Below are 25,010 nucleotides of genomic sequence, written 5' to 3'. Positions count from 1 at the left end.
GACTGCACGAATACGGTAAAAACCGACTGCGGGGACGTCTTGGCTGACTTGGCTGACATTTGGGGTTGGGTCATGACGGCATTTCTTTTGGACCCCTGCATTGTTTTCCTGCTTGTGATCAGAAAAGCTTCCTTCTGAGCTAGCTTTACCTTTACCGCCTTGGCCTGCGACGTCAACAATACTATACACTGCAGACAACCCTCAAATACTTACCGTTGCGACTGAACTAATCGCTTTCTTTTCATCCCTTCACAAGTCAAGTCGCCTGCTGACAGCGTTGTTCTACGCCATTCCAACTTTCGACAAGCTGCCTTAAATCTCTTCAAGGCTACCTCCTTTCTTTACATCACCGCCCCAGACCCTTGACGACACCACAAAAGATCCATACCAACTGGAGACGTCTGCAACCTCACGTTTCACCATGTCCAAGAGAACCAGCAGCCTGGCCACCGTCGGCAGCGATACTAGGGACAGTGCCAGCGACAAGCCCGGTATGGACCATTTCTCTGCTTTAGGAGACCCCGTTCATAGCATACAGCCAAGGAAAGAAATATATACTGACTCGCCAGCAACCAACAGGCTATGACAAGCAAAAGAAGCTCCTCTCGGCCGACGTCGGCCACTTCTCGCTGGTGCGCGCCCTGCACATGGCCGACTACATCACGGCGCTCAACGGCCTGTGCGGCATCATGTCCATATTCTCCTCGATGCGCTACTGCCTAGGCGACCCGAGCGACAAGAGCAACGCCTACGCCGCCCTGGCCTTCCTTCCCTTTGGACTTTTCTTCGACTTTATGGACGGCAAGGTCGCCCGCTGGCGCAAAAAGACCAGCCTAATGGGCGCGCAGCTCGACTCTCTTGCAGACCTGGTAAGTTGGTTTGGTGGATGACGGGGTGGCTTGCGAAACCAAGGAACAAAGAAAAGAACAAGGGAGAGATCCCATGTGACTGATCAAAAACCTCAACCGCTCACTCACGCAGATCTCATTTGGCGTCGCCCCGGCCGTCGTCGCCTTCGCCATCGGCATGCGCACGCCGCTCGACCACCTCGGCCTGGCCTTTTACGTGCTCTGCGGTCTGACGCGCCTGGCCCGCTTCAACGTGACGACGGACGACATACCCAAGGACGCCACGGGCAAGGCCGCCTACTTTGAGGGCACTCCGATCCCGACCAGTCTGGCCCTCGACGGGCTCATGGCCTACTGGGTCCGCTCAGGTGCCATCCACGACGCCATCCCCGGGGGCCTTTGGCTCGCCGGCACCCAGTTCGAGTTTCACCCCATCATTGCCGTCTTCATCCTGCACGGCTGCTGCATGACGAGCAAGACTATCCATATCCCCAAGCCTTGATTTTTTGTCCTTTTTTTACATTTACGGAATGAAAAAGAGCCATTTGCTCATTTTCCCCGTCACGTTAGGTGGGGTTAGTTCAGGGAAAAGGCAGGGAGGGGACTGAAGAGTTCGTGGCTGTTTTGTTGACGAATCTCTTTTTTTGCTTATTTGAACCACTTTTCTTTTTGAAATACCATTACCGAATCGAGTGATTAAGCAGTTGGAGTTTAGCAGAATATGGGTTAGCAACACGGCTTCATAATGACGGCGATGGATAATGATTTTAGATTTCACGCCCTCTTCACACACTGTTCCCCACCAAAGCAAACAGTTTTTTTTTTCATAACGGCCTTCATCAGTTCGATAGACACATCAAGGACGCCTAATCAAATATTATTGGCATGATTCTATTCGCAAGGCTGGCAGCAGGGCTTTTGGGGTGACACATCACTGTGACAATGAGCCCTGAGTGTGGATTTGTGTCTTTTTGGGTATTTCTCCTATTTTAAGACTCCTGAACAGTGGTACATGACAATATAACGCCGATAGTCACACTACATCTCACCTAAGCAGCAGGAGCCGTCTCCTTCTTCTCGGCTGCTGCCTTGGGAAAGGGGTTATAAGTCCCCTTGTCGTCCCTCAGCTTGGCGAGCTTCTCCAGAGCCTCCTCCAATGCGATCGGTTGACCACGGTCCTGTGTAGCGGGGTCGTCCCGGTTACGGACGTTGACTTGCCTGCCGTTCATTTCCTCAGCTCCGACAACTACAGCGAAATAGCCAGTTAGTATCAGCCTCCTTTTTATTGCGGCTCTCCCAAAAAAAGGATAAATGCGTTTGCACTTACCAAAGATAAAGTTGTACTGGGCCAGCTGGCCGGTACGGATCTTCTTCATAAGGGTCTATGCCACAATATCACGTCAGCTTGTCATACTTGCTACACTACGCATTACCGAGCATAGGATACTCACGTTTCCAGATGTGTCAACATCAACAAACATCTTGGCTTTCTTGAAGATAGACCTGACTTCCTCGGCGTAGTCGTAGAAGCCCTTGCCGACAGGGACCACGAGAATCTGACGCGGTGACAGCCACAGAGGCCACTTGCCGGCGTAGTGCTCACAGAGAATACCAGTGAAGCGCTCGATGGAGCCAGCCATAGCACGGTGAATCATGACAGGACGGGCACATCCGGGCGACAGTTTCTTGATGACTTTCTCCTTCTCCTTCTTGTCGCCTTCGACACCTGCAGGCTCGACAACGGTCTCGCCTCGGGCAGCGGCAGCCGAGTCGATGATAGCCTGGGGGTCTTTGACCTTGACCTTTGGTGCAGTGATCTTGGCTCCCTCGGCCTTAGCCTTGGTCTCGGCAGCGTCCTCACCCGCCATGTACTCCAAGTTGAAGTTTTGCGGTTGTACAAAGTCCAGTTGAATGGTGGCGCATTGCCACTCTCGGTTGAGACAGTCCATGATGGCAATGTCGATTTTCTAGTTCAAACGTCAGTATCTTCAGCAGGGTTACAAAAGTAGCTGAAACTGTCAAACTCACAGGTCCGTAGAAAGCACCGTCGCCCGCGTTCAGCTCCCAAGCGACACCACCCTCTGACGCGGCAAATTCATCCAGAGCCTGGCGGAGTGATTCCTCAGCCTTGTCCCACGTCTCGATGGCACCCATGTACTTCTCGGGGCGAGTCGAAAGCCTCAGCTTGAAAGTAAGACCCATGACGGTGTACATCTTTCGCAAAAAGTCGAAAAGGTCAAGAATCTCGTCCTTGATCTGATCTTCACGACAGAAGATGTGCGCATCGTCCTGCTGGAATCGGCGCACACGGGTGAGTCCCGAGAGTGCTCCCGAGGCCTCGTTACGGTGAAGCACACCAAAGTCAGCAACGCGCCATGGCAGCTCACGGTGCGATCGCTCGCGGTGAGCAAACATGAGGGCGTGTCCAGGGCAGTTCATGGGCTTGAGACCAAAAGTATCCTTCTCGTCCTTGATGACAAACATGTCATCCTTGTAGAATTGCCAGTGTCCTGATTGCTTCCACAAATCTGCGTTGTAAATGTTGGGGGTAATAACCTCCTCGTAGTTCTTCTCCCAGTAGATCTCCCGGATATATGAAAGAAGCGTGTTGTAAATCCTTGTTCCGTGGGGCAGCCACATCGCAGAGCCAGGGCTGTAGTCGTGGAAGAAGAAAAGCTCTTGATCCTTGCCGATGCGGCGATGGTCACGTTTTGCAGCCTCCTCCAGGAACTTTTGGTATTCAGTAAGCTGCTTCTTGGTGGGGAAACTGACACCGTAGATTCTCTGCAGCGAGTCGTTGTCCTTGTCACCGAGGAAGTAACTTGCAGAGTTCTTCATGATAGCAAAGGCCTCGATCCTGCCGGTGTCGGGGACATGGGGTCCTCTGCAAAGATCAATCAGGGGACCGTTGCGGTAGACTGTAGTCTTTGTGCCATCGGCGATCTTGTCCTTGATAATGTGTTGCTTGTATTTGTTGTACTTGAACATCTCCAGCAAGTCCTCCTTGCTCAGGACCAACCTCTCGAACTTCTGCTTTTCCTTGACGATCTTGGAAACCAATGTCTCCAGGGGCTTCCAATCAGAAGACTGGACGGCAGCACCGTCTGGGAGTGCCATCTCGTAGTAGAACCCATTGTCCACTGGGGGACCGATGCACAGGCTGCATCCAAATCGCCTCTCGGCAGCCTCTCCCAGAATATGGGCGCTCGAGTGCCAGAACACAAACTGTCCCTGGGGATCGCTAAAGTCAAGAAGCTCGAGCTTGCAGCTCCTCTCCAATGGCCTCTCAAGATCCCAAAGCTGCTCCTTGTCGCCATCCAAGCGCGCAACGACGGTGCGCTTGAATAAGCTGTTTGAGATGCCCTTGGCGATGTCGGCAGGTGTCGTCTCCCAAGCGGTACCGTTCTTGATGCTGCCGTCTGGCATGGTGATCGTGATGGGCTCGCGCGGCTTCTGTGCTACCTCATCGTCGTACTCCTTCCTCAGACGCTCAAACAAGTCCAGACGGTCCTTCAGGAATGACGGTGGCGGGTCGAGCTCGAGGGGTCCCGTGTCTGCTGAGCCTGCGGCAGGCTTCTTTTCCTTTTTGGCACCACCCTTCTTGGCCTCGCCAGCAGGCTTCTTGCCCTCGCTGCTGCCAATGGCGACGTTCTTGACGCCCTCGGCCACGGCCTCAACAGTCTCTTTCGCGGCCTCCATATTGTGAGCAAAGATCCCGTTGCGGGGTCAAATAGTTGACGGGAAACGATTCGATCGGGAGGATAGAAAGGGATTTCGCGCCCGCTCGGCAGTTATGGTTGTGATTGACCTGTGACTGGGAGCTGGGTGGGAAGAATTGCAACACTGTAGACTTCCGTCCCTATAAGAAACTGGAACAAGTAATTTAGGCGTGGTATCTGCTATGTTCTCAGCTCAGGTACCCCGCGGTATCAACTCGTCGTGGGTCGCGCAAGCTCAGAATTGCAGCTTTTGACCGCCTCGACCCCTCCTAGGTACACGATACTTGATATGACGTAAAGCCAACCGGGTTGGAGAGGGTACCGGCTACTTCTGAGGCATCTGATAGATACCTCCCTGGGTTGCAGGGTTCCACTTTGTTCGTTTGCCGGGGTCTTGTAAAAAGGTACGCAGGTACCTCAACTCAGTCGCTTCAATCCATACCTTTCGCTCTAACTATTTTGTCATCGATTTCGAGTCCCAGGCTCGTTTGTCTTGTGTACCTAATTAATTTACATTTGCCGAACTGCAATTTTTTCTAGCCCTGGTTATTTGGATTCAATAAGTCAGCGACTGAAACCTGCAGCACCCTCGCAGACCCTGGTCAATCTTTCCAGCTTCGACGAAAGTGTGTCTGTGTTACGCCTATAAAATGCTTGGGACAATACCAGACGAGATTGTTTCTCACATCTTGCAGTACGTTCCACCGGAGGATAACTTACGTTGTTTTCAATACCTTTCTAGGCGACTTCAACGCCTGGCGAATGAAGAACTTCTTTGGAGATCTCATTGCTGCCTATGTTTCAAATACTGGGATGCGCAGCATGACTTCAAGGGGAAACTCAAATTAAAGGTTAAGGAGGTTGATTGGAAGAAGCTATGGATCCTTCGGCGAAGACAGAACGAAAGAGTGTTACACCTCCTGGACGGCATCCTGGAGTCAAAAGTTGGCCGCCTGCAAAAGTTTGAAAAGATTTGTTTGCTGGGCTATGATGCTAAGGATCTACTCCTGGAGCAATGCCACGTCGATGAGTCTGTAGAGGATGTACTGGCCAGGAGGTACCACGCAAACGCGGCGTTGGGCAGCATCCATCGGAGCATGGCCGTCAAAGAATGGTCCAAGTTTCAGCAGCCATACTCTGGCCCGCGACCGCTGGAGAGAGCCCTGGCCGGCTTCGATATGTTCGTCTTGCATGACCAAGAGGGCGATATCGATGATGTAGGTACCACACCATATTCCCCTGCCCAGGTGAAGCAATGTGGAATTTTGAGTGTAGGACTGACGCCATGATAAATGCAAACAAAAAGATACAAAATGCTCTGGATCGCTACAGTCGCATGTTCCTTGAGAGCTGTCCCAACTTCAAAGAGTTGACAACTCGGGAAAAGGCACGGGCGCTGCTGTCCTGGGTAAGATCGGAAAACTTAACCGGCATGGAAGATCCGGCCACCAACTATCGAAACATCCGCAACTGCCTCATTGGCCATGCTCTACTGGACGAAGGTCACCCATCGCTGCCCCTGATTTCAAGCGCCATATACTCCGCGCTCGCGCAAAGAGTAGGCTTGCGTTCCGAGTGCTGTGCTTTCCCAGCTCACGTACACGCTTCCGTCTTTGCACCTTCGAACGAAACCCTGGACGGCACACCGGTTGCGGACCCCACCGCAGAGCTGGAGGTCATGTATCTGGACCCATTTGAGTCGGATCACGAGATCAACGTCGAGGACCTGCGCATGAGACTGGAAGATTTCGGCTGGGAGAATGGGCGTGATGCTTTCTTGAGGGCCTCCCCCGTTCCTGTTCTTGTAAATCGCACGGCGCACAATATCAGGGTTTCATATGTTCGGTACCAGCACTCTTCTGATGTCGAAGCAGCCAAGTTTTCGTTCCGAAGTGGAGACCCATTCCACAACATGGAGGCACTACTGTACTCGGTGCTCTGGGTCAGCCTCCTGGTGACTCCGACGACATATCAGCTATGGGACAACAACCTGGAGCACTTTTTGAACCGCTTTCACAAGTACTTCAGCGAGGATGCATGGATGGTGCGCAAATACCTCGCGCCTCTGTACGACGAGTTTGCTGCCACGCACGGTCGCTATGGCGCCGCAGCGCGTTCTTCCTGGGAAGACGTGCACCAGACGCTCGATATGGAGCATAACCTGGACATGCGCATTCCAACTGTCAGCCGGCGGTACACTCAGGCCATTCAGAAGAGCGTGCGCTATCGTGTCGGACAGGTTTTCGTTCACAAGCGGTACGGGTTCTGCAGCATCATAAACGGTTGGACCGCCGATGGCGTGAGCTCCATTCCAAACCCACACGTTCTCCCCTTTGACGAAGGTCACAACCCGGCTGCTCAGGAAGATAACGCCGGCGGAGTAACACCCAACAGTCAGGAAACTGATGGCAGCGCCAGTGGTGAGATTACTGGTCCTTCCGGCGGCACTCGTGATCCGATATCGCAAATATTTTACACATGCATGTGAGTTTATGACCAGACTCTACAAGATCCTGGCTGGCGCTGACCCTCTAACCCACAGGAAACATGACATTGATCGTATGGTGGTTGCACAAGATAATATCCAGCTCATCACAGACCCGGACAATGTCCCGGAATCCCTGATGCGGTCTGCCGGAAAGTTCTTCAAGCGTTTTGATAGGGAGACGTGCACTTTTGTATCCAACGTAAAGGAGTTCTTCCCGGACGACTAGAGCTATTCAGTCGGCTCTTCTGAAGACGGACAAACGCAATAGGGCCGGTCAGCCATTATTCAGATCAGGCTTTATGATATGTAACGGAAATTAGAATCATCATGGGCGTGGACACATCTTTCCTTGGTCAGGAACTTATGATTGCGTTAGGGTCTATGGAGTTGGCAGACAATCTCTTGTCTCTGCCCTGGCCCAACTCGCGCATGATCCATTCGTAAACAGCCCACTGCGCCGCGTTGACGATAAAAGCCCGCAAGCTGCAGACGCCCAGACCCCTGAAGAAAACGCCGACGCCGCCTTCCCTGTAGGCTTGTCTGGCGATCTCTACCGCCCCCAACCGCCGCTGCTGCGGCGCTTTCTGAGCCACTCCTTGGTCAACCCGACCCTCGCCTGCTGCAGGCGACAAAAGTGCTGTCCTCTCGGTACTGACCAACCCCTGCGCCGTCGCCGTTCTCGGCCCGGAATTGGCATTTATCTGCTGCGCCTGCACGCGGGTCTTGATGGTGTCGAGCGGGAAGACGCTCGCCCAGGTGACGACGCCCGCCAGCCCGCCGGCGAGCAGCACGCGCGCGGCCTCGCTGCCCATGAAGTCGTCGACGATCCCTCCCGATCCTCCGCTCCCGGCACGTTCCCGCCGGCTCTCCATCCAGTGTGAGCAGAGCTCGTACGTCCAAAAGTAGAAGCCGTAGCCGATGCTGTCCCGTAGCGCCGTTACCCCTCCGCCAAAGTAGAACGCCCTGATGCCGCCCTCGGTCCGCCATGCATGTTTGGCCACGGCCCAAGATGATGTTGATGTGGTGCCCGCCTGCAGGGACGAGGGGGACGATGACAGGGCAAGCTGCGCGCGGCACTTGACCAGCTCCGTCGGCGTGCTCACCACCCACGTCGCCAGCCCGCCCACGGCGCCGGCGATCCAGGTCGTCCAGAGGTTGGATCCCGTGGTGCTGCCGCCGCCAGCAGCAGTGGATGCTGCATTGCTTCCCGCCAAGGCCGAGTTGAGCAGTGATTCTGTCCGGTTGTAAGACACAAACAGGAGTGCGTTGAGCGCACCGTAGCCCAGAACCGGAGCTGCTGTGCCCGCGGCCAATGCCCTTATTCTGGAGAATGATCTGGATGCAGCAGCATCTTGATGCGGGGTGTTTGCTGTATGGGACGGCAGCGGTGAGACGGGGGATAATATCGGACTGGCAGAAGAAGCAGTATTTGGCTGAGCTGCCTGTAGTCGGACCTTGACTACATCGAGGGGGTTGCCAATCAGAATCCCTGCTGCTCCGCTGATGTAGCCAGCCCAAAAGTCGGCCGACATTTTGCTCGTCCGTACCCCTCCTGCCGCGGTGCGAGCTGGCTTACAACTTGGACTGTTCTGTGTGTCGTTTCAGCTTGCGACGCTGCTCAGAAATTCATGTTGAAAACCAATAAGAATTGCGCATATGCGATTGTGGAAAACAATCCAAAAAAGGCGGAGTAGTTCCCTAGAGGTACTTCAAATATTGTACCTTTGGGGATGTTGAATCAGTTACCCAAGTTACCTTCCGTTATGTTGACTACTCATACTTTCGCAAGGACATGAAACCCCACCTGTCCGGGCGGGCATCTTTACCTCGGGTCGCTCAGGCCCGCTTGTCGGCAGTCCTCACAGACACTATCAACCGTCGTTTATCCTCGCCTCAGTGACGACATCTTTGGGGGTGGAGTTTTGCAAAGTTACACAACATATTTAGCCCGGTTCAATGCTCATAACTTGGGAAATGACTTGGGAGATCATCAACGGAGCGCGTCATGTTCATGATGAATGTCAAAACTAGCTTGTTTTCCCAGTCCAGGACGCCGGTGCCCCTAAGGCACGAATCAATGAATGACCAACATATGAAGATGCTGCCGCAAAAAAATATCACCCTGAAGTGTTCCTGGTATAATTTGCCCATGATGTATCTAACTTTCCCAAGGGCGACTGGTATCGCCCATCATGTCATGCCGATTTCCACCCGTCACGTACTCCTTTTATTTCTTTGTTGTCTTGTCCCATCGCCCCGATTAGAGGATATGGTGCTTAGTGGCCGGCACGACGGGCCTCAGCAATGACGGTCTGGAGCTGCTCAACCTTGGCCTTGGCGCGGCCAAAAGTACCGAGCTGTTGAAAAAGGGGTGTCAGCGATGATGCCCCTCGCAGTCAAACCGGTCCAGGCTGCAATAACTTACGCGCTTCTTGGCCAGCTTGCGGGCACGCTTGTCCTTGCCGTTCCTCAGCAGCTCGATAACACGGCGCTCATAGGGGGCAAGGCTAAAGTGAAGAGGATTATCCAGCGTCAGTAAGAAGTATGACCCTTTTAAGAGGAATCGAGAAATCAAATAAGTCACATACCCAGCGACCTCTTTGACGAGCTCGCGGACGAAAGCAGTCCTCTTGCTGAGGTGGCCCTTGGTGGTGCTAACGCGGGGCTTGGTGACCCTGGCGGTGGTTTTCTTTTGCGATTCGAAAGTTCGAAGGTCAGCGCGATGTCCATCAACTGCAAAATGCTCAGTCGGACCAGAGCTATCGCAGAGATCCTCCACGAGGTGAGATCATCGGACTTACGAAGCCGCGGTTAAGGCCCTATTGAGGAAAATTTGTTAGCTTGGCTGTTTCTCGATTTGATTCAATCAATGGTGCAAATGAGCGTTCGGCAACATCGTGCTGAATTCGCCATCCATTTGCAAAACAAGAAAAATAGACAAGCAGACTTACGGTAGCAAGACCGGTACGGGGGACCTCGCCCTTCTTGGTGGGAGCCATCTTTGCTGTTGGTTTTGGGGGTTAGTAGATGGATGGGCGGTTTGAGGCGGTTTGGTCGTCGATACGTTCAAAATGTTCAAATTTTCAAAAGTTCGCGGGATTGAAATCTAATTGCGGTAGTGCGTGGGCGGGCGGTGGGCAACCGGTGGGGCTCATTAGCTTGTCACGTGATAACCTGGCTAGGTAGATCGGATGCTTGGCTTGGCAGATTTGAATTACTTCACGTGGAGTCGTGGAGGCTGTCAGTGTCACTTATGTTCCCACTGAATGGAACACACCAGAGCGATTTCGGTTACAGTATCATGCCTTTTCAAGCTACATCTAAGAGGGTTGCTGATAGATCCTGTATTCTCATCAACTATTTTCCCTCCTAAGCAGAAAAAAAAATTCATTCCAAAACCCGGGCAAAATACAGTGCAGACCAAAATCCATGTCGTTCGTTTCCAGTTTCGTATCCCAATCCAGCCTGGTACTTGATGACTATCGAATCCACCCATGGCTGGATGTTGTCTCTATCGGTCGCCCCTTGTCAAACCGAAGAGTTCAGTCTACTGTGAGGAACCATCGTATGCCAGTTAGTCACAGACTCCGAGTATTGGACAACTGCGATACATACACTCTATGTACGCATTAGCATGCAAGTATTACCGTCTCTGCATTTCTCAATCTTGGGTACAGCGGGGATATCTCCTCCCTGAGGGAACTTTGATAATTCGTCGGAAGATTTGGCGTTATGGGCACTTTATGCGAGCAGTTGTTGCCTGACAGAGCGGCTGTCGAAAAAACCAGAAGATACCGCCCAGACACGGCTCGTAACCAGTTTCAGCTTTCTTGTCGTCATCGCAAAAGTCCACAATGAGGTTGTCTAAATGTGATCCTCATAGTCTTCTTCACCCTCCAGCTCGAGGGCTTCGATCTCATCGTCAAACGCAGTTTCGCCATCGTTCTCTTGCTGATCTGCGACATCTTCTTCGTCGTCGTCTTCCGAATCCTGATCGGTATCCTCTGATACATCGACCTCGAACAGGTCATACCACGTGAGGCTTCCCAGTCCCTCGTCGGCCATCAGTGTCTCGCGCCTGACCAGCTGAAAACTATGGCTCCAGTGGACTGCCCAATCCATGTCGAAGCCGGAGGCTACTCGGAGGGACAGGAATTTAGGACAGGCTTTCCTAAGCACGTCGAGACAGGTGTTTTCTTGACCCTGCTGGAAATTCCCGAGCTCTGTTGCAAGGTCGTTGTATCGGTGACTCCTGGGTTCAGCACCCGGGTGCACCTCTTGCAATCGCCGTGCGACGACGACGAGGCCGAGCGTCTCCAATCGTGGAAAGGCACTGGCAAGAATATCGACAACTTGCTTCCATTCAGGGTCGTATCTGAATCCAAGGCCGTTGTCGTGACCCAATAGGCCCCACTGCATCGGGTCTATGGGTGAAACATCGACCTCGAGCTGGAGATTTCGGATGTGTTTGGCGTACTTCTCAACTCGGGGTAACCACATCAGAGCCGAGGTGGCATCGGTCACCAGGAATGTGTTTTCCTGGTAATAGGCCTCTGTACCCTCGTTGCGGAAGAGACGGCATGTTCGGAGTATGTCAAGTCCCGGGCTATCCTTGGAGACGCGGATGGGGCTGTCCTGCTTGACAACCTCGCGGTAGATCATTAGGCGCAGCTCAGGCGCAAGCTTGGCAAATATACCGGCCATTGTGTATCCTTGGTCTGACTCTTTGATGGTATGTGCCAAAAGAGGGATAACAAGAGGGCAATTGAAGACGAGAGTGGGACTGGGGCGGAAGGTCGAATGATTGATGATATATCAATGATTCAAAAGTGATCTGGGACTGTTGTCTACCTGCGCCTGGTGCATTCGGGAAGTTCAAAGAAATACCTAGTAGGGAAAGGGAAAAAAAAATAAAAAAATAAAAACGAAAGCTGTGGTCACATGCAACTGGCCTAAACCACAAGCTGACGGAAAGATACGGGTCTAGGCATGAACGAAGTCAAATACTGCTGTTGCTCCGGCATCACCTAGACTAGAACCAAAGTGAGGGAATGGTCACCAGAATCGCCTTGTCGACCCTCGTGCTGTTTGAGTTATGGCTGCCACACTGGTGTGTATGTTTTCCATTTAGGAAAGTGCACTACCATCTGCGACTGGAATACATCAGGCAGAATTCGCACGGACGAAACAAGGCTGTACTCGCAACACACATACACACCGAAAACGTGCACGTGCTCGGTTTATTATACGGAATAGTGAGGCGTCTGAACTTCAGTCAAGTATTTGTAGTTTGAACACCTCGGTATTGGTGTGTTCTCGTAAAATAATGAGTGGATGGCTACCTTGACAAGTCCGCGCATAAGCCGGACCAGGAGTGGACTGACAAAATGACGAAAATAAGTGGTGGTGTAAGAAAAGGTCAAGGATATACAAGACGACATAATCGGCAGGGTCTTCACGAAGTTGAGCTGAATGAGGTGTAGACCGAACAGTAGTTTAATTCCAGATGCATGACTGGAAAAACAAGAAGAAAAAAAGGTGTGTGTACAAAGTAAACGAGGTCTCGTCGATTTGCTAAATCTTCATCCAGAGGCAAATCTTGCACCCCGATGGGCTCGATCTAGGACACCTACATAAACCAAATATGTATTACCTGGGTGACGATGAACAAGGTACCAGTGTGCAGCAATAAAATAGGTAGGTAGGTACGTGGCCGGCCTGTAAGCGTGACAAGTGAAAGTTACGGAGTAATTAGCAAACGGAAACGGACGCGCAGGTCGAGCGGGGCACCGACAAGGCCCAGCCAGCCCCCTTGTTTGACTTTCGCTGCCGAGGCCGCAACTGTGGGACTTTATCTTATCGCGGAAGAACTTTCCAGCGGGGCCGCCCCACACTCCCCCAAGCTTCTGATTGAGGAAAGAAAAAAAAAGTTGGAATTGAAGCTTCGCGCGCGGCGAAGCGGTATCGCGGATTTTTTTTTTAAGAGTCTCTCCCATAGACAAACTCCCACACCACCGTGTTAAATTAAGCGCCAGCAAAACACATAAAATGGCGTCAAGAGGAGCTCCCCGCGGACGCGGAGGAGGCGGCTTTGGCCGAGGAGGAGGTGAGCACAAATAAAAGTTTCCCGGCCAATGCAGCACGAAAAACCGAGCTGCTCAAAGAAACGAAACTAACCATTCTCAATTGTTCCCCAAAACAACAGGCAGAGGCGGCTTCCAGCAGCGCGACTTCGGCCCGCCGACCAGCGTGGTCGAGATGGGCAAGTTTGTGCACGCGTGCGAGGGCGAGATGTTTTGCGAGTCCATCAACCCCAAGATCCCGCACTTTTCCGCCCCGATATACCTCGAGAACAAGACTGCCGTCGGCAAGGTCGACGAGATCCTTGGTCCCCTGAACCAGGTCTTCTTCACTATCAAGCCGTCCGAGGGCATCCAGGCCGGCGCCTTCAAGGCCGGCGACCGCTTCTACATCGCCCAGGAGAAGCTCCTGCCGCTCGAGAGGTTCCTGCCCAAGCCCAAGCCCCCGCCGGGATCCGTCCCCAAGGTCAAGAAGCCCGCTGGTGGACGGGGTGGACGCGGCGGCCCCGGTGGTCGTGGCAGGGGAGCCCCCAGGGGCGGCGGTGGTTTTGGTGGCCGCGGTGGTGGTGGTGGTTTCAGCCGCGGTGGTGGCGGCGGGTTCTCGAGGGGTGGCGGCCGTGGCGGTGGTGGCTTTACCCGCGGTGCCGGCTCGGGTGGCTTCTCGAGGGGTGGTGGTCGTGGTAGGGGTGGTGGTGGCTTCAGCAGGGGCGGCAGGTGAGAGTAATGAGTGTCGTGCATGGGCGAGGTCACTGCCGTCGGTCGATTGATATTTGGCACGATGCAATGGAGCGGATGTTCAGTTCATGTTGAAAGACAAGACTCCTTCACCGTGTCACGAGGGAGGGGGACGGGTTTACGTTCCTCGGACTTTGTTTGATGGGCTTTGTAATGGTGTACCTCAACATTTGCAGAGTTTGATTTTCATAGGCGTTTACGGTACTGGATGGGTTATTATAAAAAAAAAACGAATTCAACGGTGCTTTTCTGTGGCGAAATATTAAGAAGTGAACAAACAAATTACAACACCGGTGGCAAGATCCATCAGTACATCTCCAAACATTCGATAAATTCATTAGCGTGGGTGCATTAGCCATACACGTAAAACAAGTAAATCGGTACCATCATCCATCGTCTAAACTCAGTCATCAAGACACGTATAGCCATGATGCGTTTCTTCTCCCAAAACTCCAAAGGAATGCATCTTAAAAAAGAAATAAAAAAAACATAAGCTGGAAACCATTCTGACCGGAGAGGCACCGCTGCTACCGGTCAAAAAGGTCCCGGTACCATAGCCGCGTGAATGATATACATGACGGCAACACCGTTGGGGGTGATAGATACAACAAAGAAAATAAAAAAAGGAAACAGACAAAGGAAACAGGGAAGTATTTCCAACAAAATTATCTCTGTTGAGGCTGGGCAGCCTCAATCTGCATCGGCCCCTTCTCGCCAGGTGGTCCACCCGGGCCAGGAGGGCCGCCGGTGCCGCCATTCATTCGGACGTTGACCAGGAATGCAGCGGCGAGCAATACTCCCAAGCCACCGAGACCAAGGCCAAAGTACTGCGCACCGCGGTATCCGGCGAGAAGGTCGCTACCACCGTTGTGCAAGTTGACCTCGACTGTGCCTGCGAAGCCCAGGGCGATGGAGATGGAGTAGTTGACGACGGTCACGACGAGCGAGGCGGCAATACCCTGGTGCTCCTTGCTGACGCTATTACTCAGCAGGATGGTTGCAGCCGGGTTACTCATGTCCATGCCGAAGGGCATGACCAAGATGCCGAAGAATGTATTGAACCAGTAGCTCTGATTGACTGGTGAAGTCACCAGTAAGAGTGAGCCGGCGAAGAAGGCGCACATGGAGATGAACATGATGCCTGGGGGCCCCAAACGGCTCATGAGGAAGCCGGTCAACATACTGGCTGCCAGACCGGTGATGGGCGCCGGGGCGAAGGCGACGCTCGTGAGGAGCGCATCCCAGCCGCGCAGGTTCTCGATGAACAGGATTGCGTAGAAGACCCAAATCGAGAAGCATCCCCAGCCTGTACCTGTACAGGCAAGAACGAACACAGTCGAGGATTTCATGGCAGAAATCGGTACAAGCGGGCGACTCACAACCGTCTCGACAAAGATGAAGGCTCCTATCAGTATCAGGCCGATGACCAAGAGGAAGTATGTGTAGGGTGTGTTCCATGACACGATGGGCGCTTGGTTGAAGGCAAAGTTGAAGAGAACAAGACCAGCCACACCCAAAAGCATGCCAGCGCCATCGAGTTCGGACCACAGGCTTGCGCCGCTCTGGAGGCCTTTGACACCAGTGTCAGGCATCACTAGAACGCTGATTGCTGCAAGAGCGACGCAAACAGCCGCCATGGTCCAGAACGCCCACGGCCATGAGGCATGCATCGAGAAGACCGATGCCATGATGGCACCAATAAAGAAACCCAAGGGCGCAGCGGCACCAAACAAGCACATGACCATGTTCTTCCGAGGCCCAGGCTTGTAACCACGACCCAGCATAGCCTGGCCGTTAGGAACGAGCAAAGCCGGGCCGATTCCCTGCATGGCACGGGAGAAGCAGAAGAAGACGGTTCCCTGGTACCCGGCCGCCTGTACGCGTTCCGCAAAGCCGCAAATCAAGCTCCAAAGACCGAACCAGAGGAAGCCGATGATGAACATCTTCTTGTGTCCGAAAAGGTCGCCCAGTCTACCGGACGGGAGCACAAACGTACCAGCCGTCAGGCCGTATGCCGCTGAGTACCATGCCATGTCGCCAAATGTTGTGTTTGGGAAGGAGTTGCCGATTATGTGGGCGGGGACCATGGCTTGGGCGATACCAGCCAACATGAGGACCTGAGAGATACAAACCATTGAGACAAAGGCATACTCCCGACCCAACGAGAATCCATAAGGGCTATCGTCCCCTGCGGGAGGACCCCTCTTGGAAGCCGCTCTAGAGGGAATCTTGGGGTCGAGAGGCCCGGGTATGTACTCGCTAAGCACACCGGACCCGAAGTCCTCATGGGCGGATCGAAGGTAGGTGTACCTGCCAATCTTGATGATAGGCGATGGCTCATCGGTAGAAGTGGCCATGCTTTGTGCGAGAGAGTAGTGCTTAGACATACGCTCCTTGTAGTCTGGATTCATCTTATAGCCGCCATCATAGAGGTCCATCTGCGACGTTGAAGCGGCCGGATAGTACACGCTGGGAGGCGGCCCTCCCAACAGAGGGGCATCAATCGAATGATGGAGATTGTGCGTTGAGGCGATATGAGGAGGCCATTCTGGCATTGGCGGGTAGTGGTGATAGTTTCCATGCCCATCGTAGGACAGTCCTGCAGCTGCAGCGCGCGCCACTCGTGCACCGAAGGCATTGGGGTTGTGGCCAGTGTTGAGATGCGGCAGAGATGACCGTGTGTGGTGGTGAGGCAGATATTCAGAGGAGATTGCCGGCACCGGAACGGTCGTGTTCGGGGTGTAGTCAAGCTGGGCATGAGATCGTTCAGGGCTCAAGTAGATGGTGGGAGGTCTACTCGGGGTGTAGACACTGTTTGCCCCGGAGAATGGCAGTTGTGTGCTTGACCCATAGTATGTCATTCGACTCATGGACGGTTGCATATCAATCGAGTTCCTCCTCCCTTGCGGTCGATGATGCTGCATTTCATGGCCGTCGTCCATCGGTATAGGTTCGTATGGGTGATAGGAAGTGGACGGCCGAGGAGGTTCCGCCCCGGTTCCTCCTTCAGCCTGGTGATACTGTTGCCTGAAGGACTCGGTAGCGGCGATCATGGCCTCCGCCGCCCTCTGCATTGCTTCTGAAGCAGTCCTTAATTCTGCATCTGTTGCCACGCTCACACTTGAGCGGCTAGCCAGTGCTGGCACACGCTCTTCAGAATCCCCAGGCATGCTGAATGATTTTATTGCCTGTAGATGTATGTAGTGACCCGTGGAAGCGTAGATGACGAATGGAATGTACAACTGTAATATACAAAGAAGAAAAGTTGGTTTCTGTTGGGGTTCCACTCGAGTTCGGTTCTTTTGCAGTCAGATCTGCATTGGCGTAGCCGGGGGCGCCAAAAGAAGGTATAAGACCAGACCAGGGTCCCGAGATTATCCAAGGGGGCTGGGGTCATCAAAAAGAGAAGGGAAGAAGAGCACGTGTCTAGCAAAGCCGAACGGTGCTAACGCTAAAGTTCGTGACCATGTCCGACAGTGTGAAGGCTCGGGATTGGGGGTGAGATGCGACAAAAAAAAGGCGAGAGGTATGGGCCGAGATAAAAACAGAAAAGAAAAGTTATGAGGATGCAGCATCACTCCGAGGAATGTGGAGGTCCGTGGTACGACAGCATGTAGATCTGCTGCAACGAGATACCATCGGGTACGTCAGCAGAGGTGGCAGAGGAGGGCCCGATATGGATAGAATAGCCCGAGCCATTGTGGTTTGAACCTAGCCTGGGGGTCGGATATGGCATGCGTTGAACCATGGGATGACCATAGAGAGAAAGAGTGAGAGAGAGGGGATGGAACGACTCTCAGTGTCAGGGTGGTAGCCCACTAGAATCATGGCTATGCATGGCATGGTTCAGGTTAACACTTGCAGCGGGCACTCTGCTAGCCGCTCCTCAGACGATCTGACACTAAGAGAGAGAAGAAGAAGAAGAAGAAAAAGCTTTGTTGGTGTTATGTACGGTTGTGGGGTCAGAGGCAGCAACTTTACGCAGGTCTTGAATATATGCATAGGCGTGGGTCGAATAAGAGACCGACTTGTCTAGGGTTCGACATTCGTTCGCTCTCTCGAGTCAATTCCTAGCTCATCGCCTGCCTGACTTGGCTGCATCATAGCAAAGACATAAATCAAGCATCGTCGGACCAAAATTCATCAAAACGTAGCTTCGTTGGGGCAGAAAATTGACACTTGGGAAGTGAACTGATGGGATTGAGCTCTAACATCGTTACGGTGTTTGCGTGGACTGTTGCAAATGCGGGGGGAAAGCACAGAATAAAGGGTTTGGTACGCGTCTTCGGACCTTGTCCCTCAAATCTTGGCAGACTTCTGGCTTCATATCACAAGCCAAATTGAGCCTTCTGGGCTGTTGCCAAGACTTTGGCATAGACCAAAGTGCTGTCGACAACAAATCAATCCGGCCCTTAAAAAGAGCGGGAAAAAAAGGAAGGGTAAAGGTAGGGAACGCTAGGTAGGATAAGCGGCACCGACGGTGGAGAAACGTCATTGCCATGAAAGCCACGACGGGTAAGACACTAAACAGACCGGGAACCAGTAGTGCAATTCGTTTGTTGCCAAAGAACGGCCGAGATGTCTGACGCTAGACAGCTCAGCGGTCCGCCACAGACAGCGGCTAACTTTCGCCGTTTGCAACGTGCCCATAAATTCGCGAGCATGTCTAAAAAAAAACCCCCCGTACGACCGAAGTATACTGATCGATATTCCTTTTTTTCATCTTGCATGCATGCATTCAGTTCCTGCCTCGTATCCTGGCAGAAAATAACAACATCTGTTCTGCGCACTCCAGATTCAATGACAAGAAAATGACGAAGGAGTGCGAAGAGGTCTGAGCTGAAAAACAACATGCAGTCATGAAGAATGAGAATGGAGAAAAATAAGAAGAAAAAGACTGAACCAGTCCCTCAATGACCACATCAAGCAAGCTACCAACCCAGGTAGAGAAAAAATATAATGAGGCTGAAAGATTTTTGAGTTCGGATCAAGGACAGGGGTACACCCCTGTACCGCAGTCACTGATCGATCTTCCGCACGATGAAAACTTACCGGACCCTGTAGAAGCAAGCCACCAGCAACCGTCTCCACCATAACTCTATTCCGACCAGAAAAGCAACACTACCGTGTAAAGAATTTCCTGGACGTGAGTGCCATGGGGAACAAAAAGAAGGCAGAAACGGTTCTAAATTAAACCCGCGAAGACCCGGTCCTTTTCCGAAATCAGTATCTAAAAACAAATAGCTGAATCATCCCGAAAGCACCATATTTGGTCTGCAGCAGTTGTTTCCTGTCGTTTGTTTAGATGACTACCGAGCATATCAGTTTTTTTAGTTTTTTTTTTCCTTCGGTATTGGGCACCTAGCTTGCCTAGGTACCTACCTACCTATTCATCTACAGTACCAACTTTGACTCGCTCAGGCTTACTTTGTATATCAAAGGCCCTCTCCCATTACTTTTGTGGCTGGCGACCACGAATCTTCGGATTCCCATTGAGCCAAAAAAAAAAAAAAACATGAATTGAGAAACACCCTCGGTCTTGCGCCTCTTATCCGTCCCAAATGTCAATGCATGCTCGGACCGCCGTGCGCGTCGGTGCTTCTCGTCCTTGCGGGGAAATGTCAGCATTTGGGTAGAATTTCCTTTTTCCTTTTTTTTTTTTTTTTGCATGGTCGTCTGTGTTGCCTCTTTTGGCCACGCCATATAATCAATTAATTGGTCACTTGAGAATCCCTGATCAAGGGTAGGAAAAGAGCTGTCAACTCATCGGAAGCAGCAATTCAGACTTGTTGAGGGCTCGAATGAACATATCTGAATTCCCTCCATCCAAAAATTAATAATCTAGAAAAAGCCTTGGTTCTATACCCAGTCTAGTGGATTAGACAAGATTGCACATGCATCTGTGTTGTCTTGATGACTTTATCGCAATGCCACTTTTTTCGCAACCCCTTCTATCCGTCAAAATCGGCTAGTCGGTCGGTCGGTCACTCGGTCGAGCTGCTTTGCGCCCCCAATTTTATACTTGCAGTATCCGAAACTATAGAGGGTGAAAACAAGAAGAAAAAATAAATTAAAAATATCGAACCTGTGCTCACGACGTCAGTAAGATGTAGCACGCACAGCCCTGCTGACTGTGATGGTGCAGTCAAACATCAGCAGGCACTGCATACGACATGCGCTCTGCCACTCTCTCATTTCCGTAGTGTGGGCAGTGTGGGTTGTGTAGATAGATATATGTAGTTGGAAAAAAAAAAGAAAGAAAAAAAAGCAGTCAGATCCTCCAGGATCCGCTGACAGTCAGCGTCACGACTCGGGTTCAAACCCCTTTTCGACGTCGTGCTTACCATGTACTATACATACACTCTGCCATGTGTCAAAGGCGATGATACTATACATGTGAAATTTTGATCTGTGGTGGATAGATCGCTGCATGGACGATAATTCCCAATTGAGAGAATAAAATCATATACGAAACAATATTTTTGTGTGAATAAACTAGTATATGAGCAAGAATTTTGATCTGTAGGAACAAAACCATGCATAGGCAGGTATCTCCTTATCGAACAATTACTGTACAAACAAACGCCTCCATCTCAAGAGATATTCAGACGCTTTTGCTGTAATGCTGTATGAGATCATAGGTCTACTAGGTCCAATACAAATATGAACAGTGTGCACACTGATACAATTTCAAATCCTGTCAGTTCCTGACCTGGGCCTGCATTTTATCGTCTCTTCTTTCATCCTCTTCTTTTCATCCTCACGCATTTCCACGGAAATTCTCATTCTAGAGAAACAAGGGAACAGAAAAAGAAGAAAACCATGAAAACCTTCGGTCGTCGCATCCTCATCTGAATCCCCTTTCATCAGGACTATTTCGCGGTGACAAACTCGAATATCACAAATGCTTGGATGTTCATAGAGATTCGCCATGTCCTGATCTACTTTTTGACAAATTTTTGACAAGTATATTGCACTAAAATAGCGGAAACCAGTGTTTCAACATTGATGTATACTATCAATAACATGCTGCAGTCTCAACAAGGCCTGCCTCACCACGGCATCCACGTTCTCGGCCTAACAAAGGAAAACTTCAAGAATGTCCACCCAAAACAATCTGATTCATTGCTGCGGTTAACCGGCAGGGCTAGCTGTAGAAGAAAGATAAAATGACGTGCAGAGAATGAACGCTTCATACCCGATTTCGGGGAAACATGTGAATGAAAACAAATCAAGAGAGGGCACGGTATTGGGGAATAGGATAAACCAAACAAGAGGATAGAGAAATAGGTTAGAAAAGCTCTAGCAAGCTTGAAATGTCCTAAAAATACCACGTTCACCAGTGTTCATCGGAACGGAAACATCGTCTTAGGAGTCTTGGGATACTCTCCAGGAATGTGGAGGTTCGAGATGGTTGGCTGGCTGTCAGTCCGCATCGTGCCAGACACGGGACGGCCGTTCGTGTCATCTCCCAAACCCGCATGCCCATTTCCCGTAGCTGTCACGCCCGGTGCAGGACTGCGACCCCTAGAGATGGCTGACTCGCCGTCGAGTTCGCTACTTGTTCTGTCTGATGAGACTCCAGCGGCTGTGGATTGAGACAAGTGCGTCGGAACAGCTACGCCGGAGTTCTCGGCAACTGGCTGCGAGAATGTGCCATCGTGGTCATCGGTGGAAAATCCCCTAGCTTCCCTCTTGCTCGACCTGCGAGGTATTTCTGTAGCATCTGATTGTACCATGCCATATGTTTGGCCATTTGCATGATCTGCATAGCCATTATCGTACTGGGAAATCGGCTCACTAGTGTAAGGATTAACGCCATCCTCACGCGCCTCCTGGGCAACTCTTGCGGCGTTCGAAGGTACCTGGTTCATGGGGCTTCGAGCTGTACTGCCATATCCTAGGTCGCGATCATTGTACTGGCCCATGTCGGTCGCCACGGGGGCAGGAAATCTATGACCGTTCCTTTGGCTACCACTACGGCTCAAACTGCCGCTCCCGCCATTCGCCGCAAGATAACCGTAGCCATCACCTTCGCGGTTCCCTACTTGGAAAACACCCGAGTTCACACTGGCGGGCGATTGGGGGACCTGTAAGCCCCGTTCCGCGTTTATCGTCAAGTCGGATGGGAATCGCCCACCTGGTGAAGGACGCCTAGGCAGGACGTCCTGACTCGGAGTACCGCGGCTGATCGCAGCCGAGTCCGGAGCAAAGGGCTCGTCGTCATCTTCATCAACCATGCCGTCGCTGCTGGCCGAGTGCTGCGATGATCTGCTGTAACTGCGCGAGTGCTTGCGTACGAAATTGCTCTGCTCCTCGGGCGAGCTCTCGGTGAGCAGCTTGATGTCCATGTACCATGCCATCATCGTGTCGTGACTCTCAGCTCGGAAGACCCAAGTATGGCCTCGGTGCATCGAACCGGTCTGCCGTCCCTTAATGATAAACTTGTTCGATGAAGCCCCTTCGGTCGAGTGCGAGCCAAGCTTCTGCTCCGGGAGGAACAGGGACATGACCGGTGCCTGCGTCTTATCGGCCGACTTGAACTCATGAAGATGCGTCGGCGACAGCACGTACCTAGATTAGGATCAAAATAGTCAGCAGATATGGTTGGAACAGATATATGGGGAAGTGGAACACTTGCCATCCAGCGGTATAGCTCTTCAGATACTTGCTCTTGCGCTCAAGTAGCCCGGCCCTGATTTCCTGGCAAGCCAGAGCATCCTGTCCTCGGTAATGGATTCGTTCGGGACTTCGTAGTGGCATGTTGGGGTTCACAAATCTTTCGTCTTTGGATACAAAATGCTCCCACTCGTTGTCCTTGGGCATCGAAATTGGCCCGGCTCGCAACTCACCGACCGCATCCTGGGCTGTCTCGGCCTCCCTTTTCAGGATTCCGGCGTATGCGTTGTACGCCTTTTGAACCTCACCAACGACGATCGACTCGAGATCGCGCCCAGATCTCTCAATGTTCAAATAAGCCTAGATAACCATACAGGTGTTAGCATCCTCAACGTTCATGCCAGGTAATTCAATGAAGTGTTTCGCCACTAACCCTATGCAGGTAATTCTCCTCCTCGATCTGCCTCTCAATTTGCCGATCCACCGCCAGGCGTAACAGGTAAGGATCCTGCTTGCCCGTAGTAAGCGACGGATCGGCCTCGGCCTGGCCCAAGACCTCGTTGAGCTGCTTCACGGCCTTTCTAGTAGCCTCCGTCTCCTTGTCGACGGTGTTCTTGAAGTCGCCCGCAAGGTTCTTGATTTCTTTGATCTTCTGCTGGAGGTCACTTCGCAGGCCGATGAGCGCCAGAATAACGTCTTCTTCTATCTCACGAGCCCTGTTGGCTTCTTCAATGGCCTTCTTGTTGTGACCCTTCAAGATATCGATGGCGTCGTCGAGGCCGCCGCTGGGAAGAAATCCTGGCGGCATCGATGTGTTGTTGAGTACGTTACCTAGTTTAATCAGGGATTTCGAACGGTGCTCATAGTGATTCTGGATCTCTCGAAAATATGTAATGAGGTCCTTCAGAATCTTGCGCCATGCTGCAGACAGTTGGTTAGTATAAATTCTTCGCTCTGGTGAACATCGTCTATCTCTCAGCAAGTATTCTCTTACCCTGGAAACGGTTTGCGAGCACTTCGGTAGGGTTCCCATGTGTCGCGACAGGGCACCAGAATGGGCTCTCTTGATCCTCTGTAGGCCCGTTCGACTGCAGGGCCAGACTGCGCACACTACCGGCCTTCATGCTCCTGCGGCTGCCGCTGCGCTTCAGGCTTCCACCGCGCTTGAGAGATGCCTTCTTCTTGAGCGTGTTGCCGCGCGAGAGCTGCTGGCTCTCCGGCCGGTCCGCGACCGAGGACCCGGCGTACGAGTTGGACCGCTGCATCGTGCTGCTGGCGTGAGGCATGTGTCCGTCTACGATGGAACTCCCCCTCCGCGAGGCGTCCCACTCTTCGGTAAATTTAGGGGCACGATGCAACGGGGATGTGACGCTGTCGTAGGGCGACAGACCCGCTACAGCGTTGTCGGCCTTGGTGTTGAGCAAAGCCGGGTCTTGTTCTTGATATGATAGGTCCTGCTGGTGCTGTAGCTGTGCTTGTTGGGTGTGGTCGACCGGATCCTGATATTGCTGCTGGAGCTGCTGCTGATCATCAGGGTATATCGGAAAGTATCCGCTGGGGGCTTGATGTTGCGCAGATGTGTTGTAATTGCTGCTGGCGCTACTAAGAGCTCTCGACATCCCCGCGGGGCTTTGTCCCTGACGGAACCGCTCATCCAAATCTTGCTGGACGCTTGCGTTGTGCAGCGGCGCGGGAGAATCGAAGGGTGGCGCCCTAGCGCCAAGCGTGGCTGACATGGTTGACGCAATCGATGGGATAGCTTCGTTCGAGCGAGTCGTGGCCTTTTGGTGCAAAAACAACACGGAAAATGTGGTTTTTGACTAATCTTTTTTTTTTTTTTTTTTTTTTTTACGATTTCGCCTGTGGCGCCCGACCGAAGCGCTGTAGCCGTGGTTTGGTGCCGCGTCTATCTTGGAGGGATGTGATTACTCGATGACGCTTTTCGCTGGATTTCCAAGTTAACATCCAAGACAGCCTAGACGCATTGCGGAGAGAGGTAACCAAAATCCTGAGCTAACGAGACAGTGTTGTTGTTACATACCACACAGACTGTGTCAATAATGCAGTGTACGTCAATCTAGCAAACAAATACGGCAGTCGCCGTTCCCGTTGGATAGCCGTTGAAAGGGAGTCAGTCCTATGGCCTGAGGACGGCGCCAGTTTAGGGGTTTTGGTCTGGTAGCAATGTCGGTAACGCCGCCCGCTTCAGGGCTCTCAGGTCTGTCCTGAGCTTGTGGTGGAGTCGACAGTGACAGTGACCTAGCAACCTGGGCAATGACAAGGTGATGCAATTAATTGAACCAAAGATCGAGTTTACGTATTGCTCAAACCACTGCAAAGAAAACAAGTTGGACAATGACGACCGAGAAAATAAAAAAAACGGATTCATAACACTATTAGCAATTAAATGGTGATGTTGCTCGTCACGGCGCTAAAAGGAGGAGCCGAAGAAATCCCCTCAAGTCACACATGGGATGATGTCGTCGTCGCAATCCCGCCAATTTAAACAGGCTTTACAGGG

The 25,010-nt window shown here is 52.1% G+C and overlaps 9 protein-coding genes across 9 annotated transcripts; 3 read left to right on the top strand and 6 right to left on the bottom strand.

Moving 5' to 3' along the window:
• The first annotated feature begins 76 nt into the window (after positions 1 to 76).
• On the top strand, positions 77 to 1,747 carry MGG_03550 (CDP-diacylglycerol-serine O-phosphatidyltransferase). Its single transcript, XM_003716317.1, has 3 exons — positions 77 to 491; positions 580 to 869; positions 982 to 1,747. The coding sequence occupies exons 1-3, from the start codon at positions 422 to 424 to the stop codon at positions 1,348 to 1,350; spliced, it is 729 nt and encodes a 242-aa protein (XP_003716365.1). The 5' UTR covers positions 77 to 421; the 3' UTR covers positions 1,351 to 1,747.
• Positions 1,603 to 4,731, bottom strand: MGG_03551 (threonyl-tRNA synthetase). Its single transcript, XM_003716316.1, has 4 exons — positions 2,877 to 4,731; positions 2,300 to 2,815; positions 2,176 to 2,230; positions 1,603 to 2,094 (listed from the first exon to the last, which is right to left on the bottom strand). The coding sequence occupies exons 1-4, from the start codon at positions 4,545 to 4,547 to the stop codon at positions 1,898 to 1,900; spliced, it is 2,439 nt and encodes an 812-aa protein (XP_003716364.1). The 5' UTR covers positions 4,548 to 4,731; the 3' UTR covers positions 1,603 to 1,897.
• Positions 4,732 to 4,992: 261 nt separating this feature from the next.
• Positions 4,993 to 7,767, top strand: MGG_03552 (F-box domain-containing protein). The gene is made up of 3 exons (XM_003716315.1): positions 4,993 to 5,784; positions 5,874 to 7,051; positions 7,110 to 7,767. The coding sequence occupies exons 1-3, from the start codon at positions 5,218 to 5,220 to the stop codon at positions 7,279 to 7,281; spliced, it is 1,917 nt and encodes a 638-aa protein (XP_003716363.1). The 5' UTR covers positions 4,993 to 5,217; the 3' UTR covers positions 7,282 to 7,767.
• Positions 7,606 to 8,587, bottom strand: MGG_03553 (uncharacterized protein; the record flags this gene model as incomplete). Its single annotated transcript, XM_003716314.1, has 2 exons — positions 7,606 to 7,671; positions 7,712 to 8,587. The coding sequence occupies 2 exons, from the start codon at positions 8,585 to 8,587 to the stop codon at positions 7,606 to 7,608; spliced, it is 942 nt and encodes a 313-aa protein (XP_003716362.1).
• A 312-nt stretch (positions 8,588 to 8,899) lies between these two features.
• On the bottom strand, positions 8,900 to 10,151 carry MGG_03554 (60S ribosomal protein L36). Its single transcript, XM_003716313.1, has 5 exons — positions 10,007 to 10,151; positions 9,857 to 9,874; positions 9,644 to 9,744; positions 9,481 to 9,562; positions 8,900 to 9,412 (listed from the first exon to the last, which is right to left on the bottom strand). Exons 1-5 carry the CDS (start codon positions 10,052 to 10,054, stop codon positions 9,332 to 9,334), a joined length of 330 nt encoding a protein of 109 aa, XP_003716361.1. The 5' UTR covers positions 10,055 to 10,151; the 3' UTR covers positions 8,900 to 9,331.
• Positions 10,152 to 10,268: 117 nt separating this feature from the next.
• Positions 10,269 to 12,742, bottom strand: MGG_03555 (uncharacterized protein). Its single transcript, XM_003716312.1, has one exon. It carries the CDS (start codon positions 11,757 to 11,759, stop codon positions 10,920 to 10,922), a length of 840 nt encoding a protein of 279 aa, XP_003716360.1. The 5' UTR covers positions 11,760 to 12,742; the 3' UTR covers positions 10,269 to 10,919.
• A 234-nt stretch (positions 12,743 to 12,976) lies between these two features.
• MGG_03556 (H/ACA ribonucleoprotein complex subunit 1) lies at positions 12,977 to 14,143 on the top strand. Its single transcript, XM_003716311.1, has 2 exons — positions 12,977 to 13,161; positions 13,261 to 14,143. The coding sequence occupies exons 1-2, from the start codon at positions 13,104 to 13,106 to the stop codon at positions 13,851 to 13,853; spliced, it is 651 nt and encodes a 216-aa protein (XP_003716359.1). The 5' UTR covers positions 12,977 to 13,103; the 3' UTR covers positions 13,854 to 14,143.
• Positions 14,144 to 14,535: 392 nt separating this feature from the next.
• Positions 14,536 to 17,187, bottom strand: MGG_03557 (uncharacterized protein; the record flags this gene model as incomplete). Its single annotated transcript, XM_003716310.1, has 1 exon — positions 14,536 to 17,187. The coding sequence occupies exon 1, from the start codon at positions 17,038 to 17,040 to the stop codon at positions 14,536 to 14,538; it is 2,505 nt and encodes an 834-aa protein (XP_003716358.1). The 5' UTR covers positions 17,041 to 17,187.
• A 3,619-nt stretch (positions 17,188 to 20,806) lies between these two features.
• Positions 20,807 to 24,938, bottom strand: MGG_03558 (PH domain-containing protein). The gene is made up of 5 exons (XM_003716309.1): positions 24,531 to 24,938; positions 23,484 to 24,434; positions 22,923 to 23,410; positions 22,512 to 22,849; positions 20,807 to 22,444 (listed from the first exon to the last, which is right to left on the bottom strand). The coding sequence occupies exons 2-5, from the start codon at positions 24,223 to 24,225 to the stop codon at positions 21,217 to 21,219; spliced, it is 2,796 nt and encodes a 931-aa protein (XP_003716357.1). The 5' UTR covers positions 24,226 to 24,434; positions 24,531 to 24,938; the 3' UTR covers positions 20,807 to 21,216.
• Positions 24,939 to 25,010: the final 72 nt, after the last annotated feature.

Source organism: Pyricularia oryzae, chromosome 4, assembly GCF_000002495.2.
Source record: "Pyricularia oryzae 70-15 chromosome 4, whole genome shotgun sequence".
In the NCBI taxonomy this organism is placed as follows: Eukaryota; Fungi; Ascomycota; class Sordariomycetes; order Magnaporthales; family Pyriculariaceae; genus Pyricularia; species Pyricularia oryzae.
The sequence above is the reverse complement of the archived record's forward strand: the minus strand, read 5'-3'. Positions and strand labels throughout refer to the sequence as shown.